Below are 17,500 nucleotides of genomic sequence, written 5' to 3'. Positions count from 1 at the left end.
GTGTGCGGGCGCACGCTCTACTATTCGACACGGTTCAGAAATTCGTATTGGGTTGCGCCAACAAATTAGTTACCAAATTGCCAGACTGTTCGCTTTTTAATTTATATTGAGCGTATTTCAGTTCATTAAAGCATTGAAACACGAACATGAAAATGTATGTCCAGAAATTTGGACATTTGTCCACATGGAGCAGTAGGTATCTCCTTCGAGTCTTTAGATGGGTGCTTATTCGAAAAAAGTATTGTAATTTACGCCACCCCTCCGTTACTGATTTCATGGTATAACAAGGCATTTACTGGAATTCCATAACCCCAGCCTCACAAGCCATATCCTGTAAGCCTCGAGCACGACATGTCCCTTCCCAAAGCTACAATGCTCAGAGTGAGGGCTGGTTATAAATTACTAGTTACCTAAGTGTTATATCTAAACATAGACACTTGTGATGGCATTGATGAATAAAAATAAAATTTCAAACTTGGTAAACTAATGTTTCAAATTACATTTACTCCATTATATTCAAGCAGTATGTAGTACGAAAATGTAAATAAACACAGAGTTGCCGTTTCCACTGTCCACCGTTAATGGGTGTACCAGTGCAGGCAACTGTACGCGTGTCCCGGTATTTCATTTTGTGTGTCCAAGAAAACGAAATCCCACCTGAAGATGATAGTTCCCGGTGGCCGCCATAGAGATGTTGAAGAACTCGCCAATGCTGGAAACGTCGATGTTGGCTTCATATAGTTCCTTGAAGGTCTTGAGGACGTCCGGCCTCGTCCTGATAGTGAGGAAGGCCGTCAGGTGGGACGAATAAGCCATGGTGAGGATGACGGAGGAGAACCACAAGGATGCCACGAAAATCCGGGTCGACGTGCACACGGGGTAGAATGTATGGGGCTCGCGTAACTGGATCCCCCACGCGCACAGGTACGCGTCGGCCAGGCTCCTGAAGCTCTCTCCTCTGCTGGAGGGACAGAGGGTTCTGGATGCCACTACTCACACGTGTTTTCATTCAGGATATGCACACTAATATTTGGCACTACTTTCTTTTTCTCTTTGCAGGAATGCAACTGAAATAATTCATGACCATAAACACACACACACTCACACACACACACACACACACACACACACACACACACACACACACACACACACACACACACACACACACACACACACATCCCTCCCCTACCCACCTCGCCTCGCCACCCTTGGCCAGCCAGAAGAGGAAGGGCGAAGTGCAGACGAAGGCGACGACGACCCCCAGCCAGACGTACGGCGTGAACGGGAGGGCGAGGGACTGCCAGCGCGGGAGTTCGGCGGCGGAGCGGATCAGAAAGCAGCTCTCCTGCGAAAGGGCGAGGTTGGGCGGGCAAGGGCAGGGGAGATGTGAGTTATTCAGGTATCGCGCTACAACCCGTTCCGTGAAATGGATCGCTTCGTCGCGGTACGAAGCGCCAAACGGAACGCAGGGCATGGACAACTGGCGAATCACCCCGACTTTGGTGCACTCCGATTCGCCGTCTCTTTTTCAAGCCTGATCTGCCGACAGTTCACACGTACGTCAACAAATGTTTGGTATTTTAAAACTTATATAAGATCTCTATTGTTTTATGTTACTATTATGTTTTTTTAAATAGATTTGGCGAATCAGAGTACTCCAAAGTTCTGGGGTGAGTTGCCAGTTTTTCCTTTCCTGAAATTGGACGAAATATAAGAGCAATATTTCCTAATTATATTTAACTATCTATCCAAGTAACTATATATATATACACACACACACACACACACACAGATATGCATATATACACACATTCATATATATATATGTATATATAAATTGGATATAATATAAATATATATACACATGCATATATATATATATACATATACATATATATATATATATATATATATATATATATTACATATATATATGGAAATAGACATGTATATAATTTATATGTAAATATATATGCATACATTTGCACATGTATATGTATATACATATGTATATGTATATATATGAAAGGAGAAAACACACTGCCGTGTTGATACTATGGTATAAAAACCCACACTGTAAAACTAGATTTAATTGAAAAAGTAATCTAGTTTTACAGTGTGGGTTTTTATACCATGTATATATATATATGCATATACACACACATACATACAAACCTACAAACATATCACATATATATGTATATAGACGTATATGTCACACACACAAATATATATATATACACATACATATATATGTATATACATACATATATATATATGTGTGTGTGTGTGTGTGTGTGTGTGTGTGTGTGTGTGTGTGTGTGTGTGTGTGGGTGTGTATATATACTCGTTAAGGCGTGTCATATATGTTTATAGATGTATATGTATAATACATGTATATAACACACATTTATATGTATGTATGTTTGTATATATATAATACATACATATATAGACAGATGTATAGATAGACACAGACATATATGTATATATATATGTGCGTATTTATATTTATTTATATTGGATTGTTTATGTATCTATATAATTGTTGACATACACACACGCCCACGCACACGCACACGCACACGCACACGCACACGCACACGCACACCACACACACACACACACGCACACACACACACACATACATGCATACATATATACACACACTCACACATGTGAAAACAGTCAAACTGACAGAAAGACGAGGCGAGAGAAGAGTAAAGAAGAGAAGAGAACTGAAGAGAGACAGACAGACAGACGAACAGACAGACAGACAGACAGACAGACAGACGAACAGACAGACAGACATACAGACATCAGACAGACATACAGACAGATAGACAGACGACAGACAACAGACATACAGACACAGACAGACAGACAGACAACAGACAGACAGACAGACGAACAGACATACAGACAACAGACAGACGACAGACATACAGACAACAGACAGACAGACATACAGACAACAGACAGACAGACGAACAGACATACAGACAACAGACAGACAGACAGACGACATACATACAGACAACAGACAGACAGACAGACAGACGAATAGACAGACAGACAGACGAACAGACAGACAGACAGACAAACAGACAGACAGACAGAGATACAGACAACAGACAGACAGACATACAGATAACAGACAGACATACAGACAGACAACAGACATACAGACAACAGACAGACAGACAGACAACAGACATACAGACAACAGACATACAGACAACAGACATACAGACAACAGACAGACAGACAACAGACATACAGACAACAGACATACAGACAACAGACATACAGACAACTGACAGACAGACAGACAGACGAACAGACAAACATACAAACAGAACCAGAGGGCGATCGATACAGCGAGAGCGCACTTACATCGACATCGTACGGCTGCGAATACTCCAGCACTCTGAGCCGGCCGTTGTTGTCGCTGATGAAGGAGTTGGCGACGCCGATGTGCGCTTCGTTGCGGCCCAACAAGCCCACGAGGCCGTCCCACGTCCCGTTCGGCAGCCGCTTGCCCCACATCTGTCCTGGGCGGGTATGATGCTGTATTAGGTTGACTTTCGAATCCAATTTTGAACGTGAGAGAACGTGGGGGAGAGAAGGAAGAAGAACAGTCAGTTTTAAGGGTATATCTTTGTATCCTGTTTCAACAAGCGAGTTTTTTATGTTTTTTTTTTTCTTTTTTTTTTTTGTTTATCCTTTTCTTTTCAACATGAAAATATGGAAATGGATAAAGAAAGAAAGATAGAAAAAAAAAAGAAGAGCCGTACTCATGCCTTACAAATATAAGTAACGAAATAGGACGAAACAAAAAAAATCGGATTGACGTGGAACCGATACTGCGTCCGATTTAAGGATACTAGTGTACTCCAATTTGCCAAATCGTTTTGAGAAAATAAGGTCGCATAAAAAACAACGAATTTCAATGACTATAATTAATATATATGTATATACATATGTAAAGACAACTATTAATCATCAGCCGATGATTATTAAAAACAATTGGAATCCGGGGCGAGTTGCCAGTTTTTCTCTTAGCTGAGACTGAAGTCGCTATATCTATTACAATACTCGTTAAGGTAATTGCACTCATATCCAACTTATGATAAATATTATGCTACTTTGCACCAGCCAAAGAGAAAGAAGACGCATAAGATGGGGCAGGGGGGGGGGGGGGGGTGCACACTCCAATAGTCTTCTTGAAGGCATTATCTTCCCTCTGTCAGCATCCGGGGGAAGACGTTGGTCCTTTTGTCGACACGTTCGAGTCATGTATCTCAATAAAGATCAGTAAAGCTAATGTTAGGCTACCCATATATTTCACTGGAATCCAACGGTTATCAGTGGGTTGGAATCAACCCACCCATCCGTGTTGGTTACACTGCGAAAAGAACCATCGGCTCTGCCCCGTGGAATAGAGGCATAATAACAAATCATGACCGCGGAAGCTCGCTATGGATCACTCTTGCTAATGTTTCATGTTATAGAGAATAAAAAAAAGAGCAAGAAAAGTCGGAAGAGAATGAATGAAGCTAATTAGAATTCGACATTTCTCCGATTATTCACGGGGTCTGCGGCCTCAACAACTTGAAATAGGCGGCTACTTGATCTGTCAGTCAATTGAGAAACCATGGTCTATGCCTTTGTTTACTTTCTATTCATATTCTAGTTTAAACATGAATGTAAATATTGATATAATAATAAACTATTATAATTGTAAATATTTTGAAACAACAATAATTATGCTTTGACATAAAAAATTATGCATACTATAACGGCTTTTCAACGCCAGCTAAGTTATAACTGACTTCTTTTTATCTATCTATTGAACTTAGCTGGAAAGTTGGAAGTTGGTGACCGTGAAATTGACATAAACAACAGCCGGAACTTGAGGCTAGAGCTACCGTCCTCCTATCATATTTGCCAAACTTTACATTTTCATATTTTATCTTTTAGGGTCTCTTGAATCACAAGGGAGAAATTTATACAATAGTTATTTCATTACAATCTACTTATCGAACTTTCAGAATTAGAGCTATATCATTCAGCGTTTCCTGAAAGACACCCGAGAAGCTGAACGGACTCCCAACCCTCGATTTACTGAGCTTTCTGAAAACTCAGCTTCCTGAAGTTACCCAGTGGCGGCTCCTCGAAGACGGCGGTGAAGTTGAGGACCTTAGCGACCGCCCTGATCACCTCGACATCGCGCCCGTACATCTGCGTGCTGTTCTTGACGTAAAACACGTGAGGAGCGTATTCGAAGGAGATCACCTGGTGGGTTGTAATGGGAGATGAGAAGAGACAGAGAGGGGTGATAAAAATGGGGAGATAGAATGGAGGATGAAAGAGGAATAAAAAAAGACGGATTAATGGAAGGCGAGAAAGATTGAGAATGAGAATCACGGAACATGAATGAAAGTGGTAGAAGAAAAGACGGAAATACAAGAAAGAAGGGATAAGGGGAATGGAAAGATAGAAGGAACGTAAAAAGGAAAATTAAAGACCAGAGGTAAAGATAGAAGGAACGTAAAAGAACAACAACAAAACAAAAAGAAGAAAGACAAAGAATGGAAATGAAAATGTAGATTCTACAAAGAAAGAAAGAAAGAAAGAAAGATTAGAGAAAAAAGAAAGAATTGGGAGTAGGGAAAGCTAGAATGAACGAAGGAAAATATATTAAAATAAAAATAAAAACAACAACAAAGACGAAGGTGAACGAGAAACAAGGAGAATTAATAAACAAAGGATAAAAATGATTTGAAAGACAGAGGGAGAGAGAGAGAGAGAAAAAAAAGAAAAGATTAAGGACACGTGAAAGAAGAAGAAAAAACGTAGTAAGAAAGAAATCTAACCTAACCTAACCGAATAAAGAGAACCATAATGACTCAATAATTACAATGGTTATAAGTGTGCTAATGATGATGATGATGATAATTATGTTGATAATGATTAAGATGATGATGATGATTATGATGACGACGATGATAATTATATTGCTAATGATTAAGGTGATAATGATGATGATGATGATAATGATGATAATTATACTGATAATGATTATAATGATATGTTACTAATAATCATAGTAATGGTCGTGTGTATAGGCAATAATGAAGACAATCAATAAAGATTTTTATAGATAAGATGACAATGATCATATTTCTATAAAAAATAATGATGATATGAATGATATTGCTTTAACTATTATCTATTTACCTGTATAACTACCTACCCACTTACCCATTCATCCATTTACCTATCTATTTACCTTCTCACCTACCTATCTACCCACCCACCTACTTATCTCGCTCTCTCCCTTCCTCCGTCCCTTCCCTCCCTTCTTCCTGCCCTCCGTCCCTCGCTCCCTCCTTCCCTCCCTCCCTCCCTTCTTCTCTCTCTTCCCATCTCCCTCACCCCCTCCTTCTCCTCCTTCCTCCCTTCCTCCCTCCCTACCTCCTTCCCTCCCTCCCTATCTCCCTCCCTCCCACCTTCCCTTCCTCCGTCCCTTCCCTCCCTTCTTCCTGCCCTCCCTCCCTCCCTCCCTCCCTCGCTCCCTCCTTCCTCTCCCTCCCTCCCTTCTTCTCTCTCTCCCCATCTCCCTCACCCCCTCCTTCTCCTCCTTCCTCCCTTCCTCCCTCCCTTCCCTCCCTCCCTCCCTCCCTCCCTCCCTCCCTACCTCCTTCCCTCCCTCCCTCCCTCCCTCCCTCCCTCCCTCCCTCCCTCCCTCCTTCCCTCCCTCCCTATCTCCCTCCCTCCCTCCCTACCTCTTTCCCTCCCTCCCTACCTCCTTCCCTCCCTCCCTATCTCTCTTCCATCCTCCCTACCTCCTTCCCTCCCTCCCTATCTCCCTCCCTCCCTCCCTACCTCCTTCCCTCCCTCCCTATCTCCCTCCCTCCCTCCCTATCTCCTTCCCTCCCTCCCTACCTCCTTCCTTCGCTCCCTATCTCCCTCCCTCCTTCCCTACCTCCTTCCCTCCCTCCCTATCTCCTTCCCTCCTTCCCTCCCTCCCTACCTCCTTCCCTCCCTCCCTATCTCCCTCCCTCCCTCCCTACCTCCTTCCCTCCCTCCCTATCTCCCTCCCTCCCTCCCTATCTCCTTCCCTCCCTCCCTACCTCCTTCCCTCCCTCCCTATCTCCCTCCCTCCTTCCCTACCTCCTTCCCTCCCTCCCTACCTCCTTCCCTCCTTCCCTCCCTCCCTACCTCCTTCCCTCCCTCCCTATCTCCCTCCCTCCCTTCCCCCCTCCTACGTATCGATAAGCTAATCAGACCTTTATCGTCGCCCCCCTCAGGTCCGACACCTTATCCGGGAAAAGGTCACTGGCACTGGTGAAGGCTCCTTGGTGCCACCTGTTCCCGACCACCACTCCAGGCCCCCAGAACAGCTGGTTCATGTAAATGTTCCAATCTCCGTTCCTATTTATCTGATGGAAAAAAGATGCATCTCACTTGAAAAATTGGTGGAAGCATTGTGCAATGTTTATTTATTGATTTAGGTATGTATTTTAGTATCAATAATAATAATTATCATTATTGTTATTATTATTAGTAGTAATAGTAGTAGTAATGTTATTATTGTCGTTATTGGCATCATCATTATTATCATTATTATCATTATTATGGTTATTATTACTATTATTGATATAATCATTATTGTTATCATTATTATCATTATTATTATCGTTATTATTGCTACTACTACTACTATTATTATTAGCATTACTATTATTATCATTAATATCATTATTTGCATTTTTGGCAAACACCGCTATACATTTTGTCAAAGGTACATCTAATTTTAGTATTGTTTATTAATTGCAATTCTGTTCATGCATTTAAATTATGTTTTAAATTCGTACGCGATAGATACTTGTAACTATCACAAACATTGTTAACATTCCATGAGGCAATAAACATTTAAAATATATTTTTCTCTAATCATCTGTGAACATTTTAAGAAATCTTCAAATAAATGAATATGAGACAGCGACGAAGCGACCTAGGACCATCGCTTCCTGTGACCTGACCTGGACGAGTCCTATGATGTGCTCCGTCTTCATTCCTTTCTTCGAGTGTGCTATCATCTGTAGCTGACTCTTGGTCGCTCCTACGATGACGTGCCTGAGACGTTAGGAAATTATAGGGTATGGTCAAGCGGTAGTGTGTAAATATTGTTGTACCTTATGAGTTAGTGATGAATTTCTGAATAAGTGGCTGGGGAGAGTTATGAATATAGATATAAACTTGAAAACTGATGGTATTTTCTCACTTTCCACTGAAGGCCCACGGATCCTCATCGATGTTGACGAACTCGAGGAAGGGAGTCGGGTCCTGCAGCAGGAACACGAAGCCGAGACACTGCGACGCCTTCCACAGCAACCCGTAGAAGTCCTCTGCCGTCACCACCTCCACCACCTGAAGGAGGGAAGCTCTTAGAAACACCGAAGTACGCAGTTTAATAATTCTTCTGTGACATTCTGTTCATCAGAAAGGTTCTCCGTCTGCCACGGACCTGCCGCAAATTGGGCAGCCGCAGCAAATCCGCCAGAATCACAGAGTCTTGGAACCCCTGGTCTGCCGCGATCACGAGAATGCAGTGACTCAGCTCCTCTTTGACAACTGTCGCCAGCAGCGCCCTCAGAGACTGCAGAACCTCGGTCTCCTCATTCTCTGCCACGCACTCTTCCTTAGTGGCGAGGGTGGTGTGGCAGGGAAGCTGTCGGTGCGTATAGTTGTATGACAACTGTGAGACGTTGAAATTTTCCCTCGAATGGCTGGTCACGGAGGAAGAGGAGAGAGAGAGAGCGAGGAGGAGAAACGCGGTCGGTCGTGTCACAGCCATTCTCCTCCTGTGGAAAGTTAAGGTAGGAATTATATCTCAATACACGACTTAATTAGTTAAATACCTACATACACGTGCACACAGAACAGCTCTTCAGATATGTTATTAATGTTAAACAAAACTACTTATGATCAATCACTCACTCCCACCGCCAGGTTAAAGGGGTCAACAACAACTGCCAAGAAGAACAGGGAGTAGGTACTGTAAGTATACCTTTGGGCACTGTCAAGGTCTCGGTCCGCAGCAACACGGCCCTTTTGTAACATTGTAAAAGAGGAGGAGGGAACTGGCCTTTGGAAAAAAAACGTTCTTTATTGGTCGGTTAACGTGTTATGAATGTTTGTTATTGGTAGACAAGCTTCAAAGGGAGGAGACTGTACACATCATTGCTGACTGTAAATGTCAACAAATACGTAACTTGTTCGGGTTAGATGAAAGGTTGATCTCTCGCGGAAGTGCAAAGTGATGGAATTAGTTGACTGGCGTTTATACTGTAAAAGGACATACACATACTGTCGCTCTGTTTGTGTATATATATGTATATATATATATGTGTGTATGTGTGTATGTGTGTTAGTGTGTGTGTGTGTGTGTGTTAGTGTGTGTGTTAGTGTGTGTGTGTGTGTATGTGTGTGTGTGTGTGTGTGTGTGTGTGTGTGTGTGTATAAACAATTTCACGAATAAATAAACGCACACACACACACACACATACACACACACACACACACACACAGACACACACACACACACAGACACACACACACACACAGACACACACACACACAGACACACACACACACAGACACACACACACACAGACACACACACACACAGACACACACACACACAGACACACACACACACAGACACACACACACACAGACACACACACACACAGACACACACACACACAGACACACACACACACAGACACACACACACACAGAGACACACACACACACAGAGACACACACACACACAGACACACACACACACAGACACACACACACACAGACACACACACACAGAGACACACACACACACAGACACACACACAGACACACACACACAGACACACACAGACACACAGACACACACAGACACACACACACACATGTATTTATACATGTTTGTAAATGAATATCTATATCCATCTATCTCTCTATCTATTTATTTGAATATACATATATATATATACACACATATACATGTTTGTATATGGATATATATATATATATATATATATATATATATATATATGTATATATACACGTTTGTATATGAATGTGTATATATGTAAACACACACACACTCACACACACACACACACACACACACAGACATATATATATACATATACATGATATATGGATAGATATAGATATATCTATAGATAGATAGCTAATGTCTGTGTATGCATGCATGTGCGAAGGAAGTATTGATTCTTGTTTATTTGTTGTGTTTTATATCATCTGGCACTCGCTCCTCCAAAATCCTCTTCCCCCTTTCTTCCGTCAGCGAAAAACAAAAACTGTACAAACTCAAAAGACGGGGACTTTACAGGAACTACCGAACGAAGATTTCCACCACGGACGCAATTCCCGGTGTCTGTAACGTTCGTGCGATGCCGGGACGAGTTGCTACGCTATTGGTACAGCAGAGGTGACATGAAGCAGGCAAATTATACATGTGGAAGGCCCGGGCGAAGATCTACTTCGCAAATTTCAAATGTGTTATGTCTCGAGTTCTTGCTCTGTTTAAGAGACGACCTTATGCCTTTATGGGAATTTTGGGAGCACAAGTCAAAAGCATTAATAGAAGAAATATCTTCTTATTTTGGCTATTTCTTTAATATTGGGCGTATCAAATACAGGAACCTTTTCAGTCAGGGTTGGGTCTGCCCTTGTATGGCTAGTGTGGAGCAAGTGAAGCTCACCACCCGTCTGCCGTCAGCACCTTCGCCACCTCAACACCTCGGCTGCTTCCCGCGCAACTTAGTCCTCCTTGGCTGTGACGTCACGCTTGTCCACGCTTTTTTATCCTTGTTTATGCTTGTTTGCCGGACCTAAGTACCCATCACCATAAGTTTACCATTATTTTCATATGGTACGTTAAGTTTGTTTAATTTATAAAACTTATACGTATTATGATTAATATATTGTCAATACGTGACAATGCCTCCCCATTTAAATAAAAGAAATTTAGTTTCTTAACACTTAACACTTGAACACTAGGTTCCATTAACACTTAACACTAGGATTTCTGCTTAAGAAATCTGCACCAACATTTTCACTGCCGCGAATATAACGAATGATCATCCTGTATTCTTGTAGAGCCAGCGCCCACCTCATCAAGCGACCGTTTAACGACTTTGCTGTATCCAGGTAAATGAGAGGTTGGTGGTCCGTTTCGAGGTAGAACTCGCGACCCGTACAGGAATTTGTAGAATTTCTTGGTTGCCCACACCACCGCCAGACACTCTCGTTCGATCACAGAATATTTTTGCTCCGTGTTAGACAGTTTTCGGCTGGCATACGCCACGGGGAGTTTCTCGCCAGCATCTTCCTGTAAAAGCACAGCTCCCAAACCCACTTCTGAAGCGTCTGTTCTGAGGATGAAAGGGTTATTAATGTCTGGAAGTTTAAGGATAGGTTTATCTGTCAGCGCATATTTCAACCTGTCGAATGCGCACTGGTGCTCTTCTCGCCACGTGACCTTGGACGGGGCGCTCTGCTTAACCAGCTCCGTCAGCGGCGCGGCGATGCTTGCGTAGTTCTCGATGTAGCGGCGGTAGTATTCAGACAGCAATCCTCTTTTCAAAAGAAATTTAGATATTTCATTATTTTTCATTCTTTTAAAAACTTTACCTTTTTGTGCGTATATCCGAATTCCATCCAAAGTTTTATCCTCCTCTTGAGTCTTCTTTATATTTGTGTTCAACATTTTTGTAACCTCTGCTATCTTCAACACTGGCGTCTTCCTTTTACATTCACTTTCTAATCTGGTCTGCATTCTCGTCATCACACCACATGTTTCCGGTCGTGCGTCGTCCTCACCTGTAGTCACTCCTGGTATTTCCCCGATTATCAAGTCATACAGGGGCTGTGGTAGACACACGGCACTCACCCTCCCAACATAATAGGGGGTCTTGACATCAATCATTGCTTCAGGGTAGTAATAAATTTCTGAATTTGCCATCATTATTCCCACTTCCTTGCCAGTCAACTTAGACGACGGAACCAGACTTCTCCTTACCAACACTGTTGAACATCCCGTGTCCCTCAGTACTACGACTTTTCTTCCTTCAACTTCTCCTCTGGAAGTCTTCAACTTCTCCTTACCTTTGGCTAGAGTTCCTCCACACAATTCCTCTCCATCTACAGCTTTCTTTTCGCTCTCCTTTGCTTCTCCTCGATTCCATTTCCCATTAGTTTCTGGTGCAACTACAACACTGCTTACAGGGGCGGCTGTATCTTCCTTCCTCGGCTGTGGTTTGCTCGTTTTTCCTCGGACATTCGGTGGCCTGAAATAACATTCCCATGCCCTATGTCCCCGTTTATTACAAATGAAGCAAGTTACCTGGCCCCAAACTGCGCCTTTTTCCGTTGTTGGGATGCTGGGCGTGGAGGGCTGAGGAGGGCGGAATACCTTGCGACTGGTGTGTTGTCGCTCGAGTCCCTTGGTTTCCGTGGGCCTCGAGGAAGCGATCAGCGTTCTCCTGTAGCTCTTGTAGGGTTCTCAGAGATCGCTCTTTCAGGAATACTCTCAGGTTACGGTCACACGAGGATAGAAATTGCTCTCTTATGATCAGTTCCTTTAAAACCTCGTATTCTTTTTCACATTCCGCCATCTCAGTCCACCTCTCAAACAGTTTTGTCATTCTTGCTATTAATTGTTTAGCAGTCTCACCCATAGAAAATTTGCAGTTTCTAAATTTAGTTCTAAAGCCCTCAGCAGTGCAATCAAATCCCTTTAATAGTGCTGATTTTACCAGCTCAAAATTATTTGCTTCTGAAGGGGTTAATTGGTGATATATATCCAGGGCTTTACCTTGCAATAAAGAGGCTAAACTGATGGCCCACACTTCTTCAGGCCATTCTGCATTCCTGGCAAACCTTTCAAACCGTTGAAGGTATGCATCAATGTTATCGCACTTATCATTGAATAAAGGTAATTTGGGGTACTTTACCTTTGTGTTCTCTTTTTAACTCCAGCTGCCTTATCTTCAATTCTTCTTTCTTTAACTCTGCTTCAATCTTCGCAGTTTCAAATTGTCTCCTTTTTTCTTCATCGTCAATCTCTTTCTGCTTCCATGCTCTTTCTTCCTTCCTTTCTTTCTGTCTCCATGCTCCAATTCCCCCCTTTTTTTAAAGGACTTTCTACGAAGGTCGTCCCTGTTCATGCGCTAAATGTTATGTCTCGAGTTCTTGCTCTGTTTAAGAGACGACCTTATGCCTTTATGGGAATTTTGGGAGCACAAGTCAAAAGCATTAATAGAAGAAATATCTTTTTATTTTGGCTATTTCTTTAATATTGGGCGTATCAAATATTCCGCTGCTGAGGTACAGGAACCTTTTCAGTCAGGGTTGGGTCTGCCCTTGTATGGGTAGTGTGGAGCAAGTGAAGCTCACCACCCGTCTGCCGTCAGCACCTTCGCCACCTCACCACCTCGGCTGCTTCCCGCGCAACTTAGTCCTCCTTGGCTGTGACGTCACGCTTGTCCACGCTTTTTTATCCTTGTTTATGCTTGTTTGCCGGACCTAAGTACCCATCACCATAAGTTTACCATTATTTTCATATGGTACGTTAAGTTTGTTTGTTTAATTATAAAAGTTATACGTATTATGATTAATATATTGTCAATACGTGACAAAATGAATGAATGAATACGAACATTCCGCCGGGCTCCCTTCCTAGGCATAGCCCGGGCGAGGTTCAGCTTCGCATGTCTGGCTTATCTTTACGAACATTACTACTGTACGTGGCAACTTGGTATGACAGTGACAGGATTTTTGCATCTGCACCGTTGACATCAAAACAACGTAACACAACGTGGTTTTGTCGCGTTGGCGTTGTGCTGTGTCGAGGATAATCGTAGTCTGCTGCGCCTGCATCTTCCACAGTCATGGCCATTTCCCACAGGAATATTGCATAACAATGCTCACGGCACTTCTTCCTGTTAAGTTATGTGTTCAAATCCCGGAGGTGAGAGAAATATTAAAGCCTATCTATCTATGGATATATCTATATCTATCCATATATCATGTATATGTGTATGTATATGTGTGTGTGTGTGTGTGTGTGTGTGTGTGTGTGTGTGTGTGTGTTGTTGAAGTGTTTGTTCTTTTTTACAGCTTCTAGTTGCTAAAAGGCAACCGAATGTAGTGTAAGCAATTATGCAGTCCGTATATCTCTGATGCGAGTCCCTTAAGTGGCGGATGAATGCTAAAATCGTTCAGTATTGATATCATAAAAACAAATAATCATTTTCAATGCAAACCCCCTCTTCTCCCTGAATTCAATTTCTTGGAAAAGTTATCATTTAGGAAATCGTGAGGTCATGACTCTCTGCAACGCAACCTGGTGTCTCCAGCAAATAAAAAACAAAATAACAAAAGAAGAAGAAAAAACAAATACGAGAAAAAAAGGACAAAAAATAAGAATAAACAATCTGTATGAGCAGACGAATAAACACACGAATAGATTAATAAGAGCAGATAAACAGCATTGCAAATTATGCAAAGGACGCGACAAGCTATACAACGCAAACAACGAATGCCAGCCAGTGTTATTCTGCGTCACGTAGAAAAGCCAGGACAGCAATGTGATTCGAAACAGGTGCAAGTAATAAATTCAGTAAAAAAAAAAGTGCTTCTGTATATATCCCGCTGACGCCAGAGTTGTCCATGAGCGCGGTAACATCAAACTCCCTCAATATATTACATAGGACGAAGTATAACAAGGGATTCTACAGCACACACTTGAAGTAGATCCATTGTATCTCTACATGAAGGCTAAAGAACGGAAATATCAGTTACTCATCTTCTTTGTGAAAATGTTCACTCTCATTCATAACTGTATCAGCAACTATCACGATAATCTTTGCTTGTGGAGTAATGGTATTCTAAAAAAAAAAATGAAGTATGAACAAGGAGAGTGATAACTCTGTAACTCCTCCATTTACCTAAACACTTCCAATTTCACCATTCATTGGTATTTTTAGTTTATTATAAATGATGTACTTATAATGCTTAACCTTTTGACTAGAATATGTTTACTCTGTCTTTTTGTTTTTATATCGTTACATTATCGTGAACCTTTCTCCCGAATCAATTTGTCTTTTTCCTCCTAAAGTATGGGCCCAGAATTGCCTTTGTTTAATATCCTGACCTTTTATAACCCCTTTTTCAGTCCTTGACCTTTTTAAAATCAAGGTATCTCTGGCCCTCCTTCGTCCACTCCCTCCTCGGCGAATGACCTGATTTTTTTTTCTTTTGTTATTTGTCTTTGCTCTACGTTCACACTCTTTCTCTGGTTTCCTAAATGCAATCTATCTTGTCTTTATTTTCTCTTAAGGTTTCTTCATTCCTCTGCATAGCGAAGCAAGTCGAGGAGCGTCCATTGCTATAAAGGACATCCCTGTCTTATCACCATCTGAAGCATATAGTGAAAGAAGTGAACATATGCATATAGAATATAACACACAAAACCGTTTACGCAGTCTATGAATGCCGTTATGGAGCTAAGGCTGAGTAACTCTTAAAGCGAAAATATTCACTTAATCACTCGGAATGCTAATAATGATAATAATAATAATAATAATAATAATAATAATAATACTAATACTAATAATAATAATAATAATAATAATAATAATAATAGTAATAATAATAATAATATTAAAAATATTCTGAAATTTCCCCTATGACTTATACTGATATGATAAAAATTGCTGAAATGCTTCGATGAGATATATTTAAATTGTTTCCCAAAACTATTTAACTCAAATTAGGAATGAATAAAAGGTTATTGATTAAATATAAAATGTCAAAAAAGTCTATTTGCCTGTATTCGATCCAAGCCTTTTAACACTTCTCGTTGCACCAAAATATTTCAATTCACACACACGCTCACGATCTCATACACACAAGTAACACACATCCACACATACACACACACACACACACACACACACACACACACACACAAATATACATATATATTGTGAGTGAGAGACTGAGTGAGTGTGTGTGTGTTTGTGTGTGTGTGTGTGTGTGTGTGTGTGTGAGTGTGTGTGTGTGTGTGTGTGTGTGTGTGTGTGTGTGTGTGTGTGTGTGCGGGGGGCTTAAAGGAACTGGATATTACTCATTTTTTAGCCCAAATTTCAAATATGCATTCTTCCACACTCGCAACTTTACTTTCCGATTAATATTAGACAAGGCTTCGGGGCGTCTCAGACAAACCGTCATGTCCACTCAACATTTCAAACCCTTTTTTTCAACCAATCACATTCCACTCTCTTCTGTCCAGCAGCCAATAAGCTTTCCTCTCAGATACAACCCTCATTTATATAATAAAACGCGTAGAGGTGTGAAGCGCAGTTCCAAGGTGAGTCCCACTTCACGCGGACCATCTGAGAAAAACCTGAGACGGTGGGTATACATAGACTCTAAGATACTGAAAAGTTTCCACTATGTTGGTTTTCGGTTAACCTGAAGCTCGTAAATATCATTTTAATGATGTTCACTTTAAATTTCCTTTGAGAATTAAGGAGGAGAGAAAATATTTTTTGTAGACTCCAAGGGGAATGAAGACAGTGATATGGGTGTTAGATAGGGTGCTATAGATATTTCATTCCAGGGGGTCCGGTCCCCTATTAAGAGGCAGTTTACCTGTTGGTTAACGAAAATCTGGCAAAGAAATATCACAAACCTTAATTTTCTAAAGGACTTTTAACTTTTCCCGGAGAATGATGAATATAATGATTTATATTATTATAAAGTGATGTGGACGGCGAGTACAATGATTTCAGTCAACCTTTTTTGCTATGTAGCTGGAAACTGCAGTTTCTAATAAAAACAGACATGACCATGTTGCTCTTAAGGCAGTACTATGTGTAAAACTAAAGCAGAGATCATATTTTATTTTTTAGGTACTTGCGGATTTAACATTTGGTTATACTATTTTCTAATAAGAACCTATCGTCTCCGGAAATACCATTATTAAGGACAGATAATATCTCCTTTGTAATATTGATGCTTCACTAATCAAGTTTCAATAAAATGTCTAATCGAGAACCATAAGCATGGTAGATTTACCTTTCTTACATGTAACTTGACAAAGACACAAATACACACAATAATACTTACAATTGCAAAGCAAGATTTCTCCTGCTCTTCATAGCCCTGCGGAACTTCCAAAAGAATGGCAGCCAAAGGAATGGTTGCGCTCCTCCTCGCTGTCTCCCTCGCCTCTCCTTCCTTAGCCAATAGCACAACGGAAAATGTATATTACAACAAACCTCTGTATCCACCGCGGCTACAGCACCTCACGGGGGATCAGAAACTCCCTTCGCGCCTTGCCCCATTTCCCATGAGCGTCGCCGAGTCCTCAGCCGTCTCTCTGCGGAGG

The 17,500-nt window shown here is 41.5% G+C and overlaps 1 protein-coding gene across 1 annotated transcript in view; it reads right to left on the bottom strand.

The window, feature by feature from the left end:
• LOC125033955 overlaps nt 1–902 on the bottom strand; it is a 3,505-nt gene extending 2,603 nt beyond the window's left edge. The window contains exon 1 of the mRNA XM_047625549.1: nt 658–902. Coding sequence (XP_047481505.1) covers nt 658–816 — 159 coding nt within the window. The 5' untranslated portion in view covers nt 817–902. The remainder of the gene's footprint in view (nt 1–657) is intronic.
• Between the last annotated feature and the right edge of the window lie 16,598 nt (nt 903–17,500).

Source organism: Penaeus chinensis, chromosome 17, assembly GCF_019202785.1.
Source record: "Penaeus chinensis breed Huanghai No. 1 chromosome 17, ASM1920278v2, whole genome shotgun sequence".
Taxonomy (NCBI): Eukaryota; Metazoa; Arthropoda; class Malacostraca; order Decapoda; family Penaeidae; genus Penaeus; species Penaeus chinensis.
This window is presented reverse-complemented; position numbering and strand designations above follow the sequence as displayed.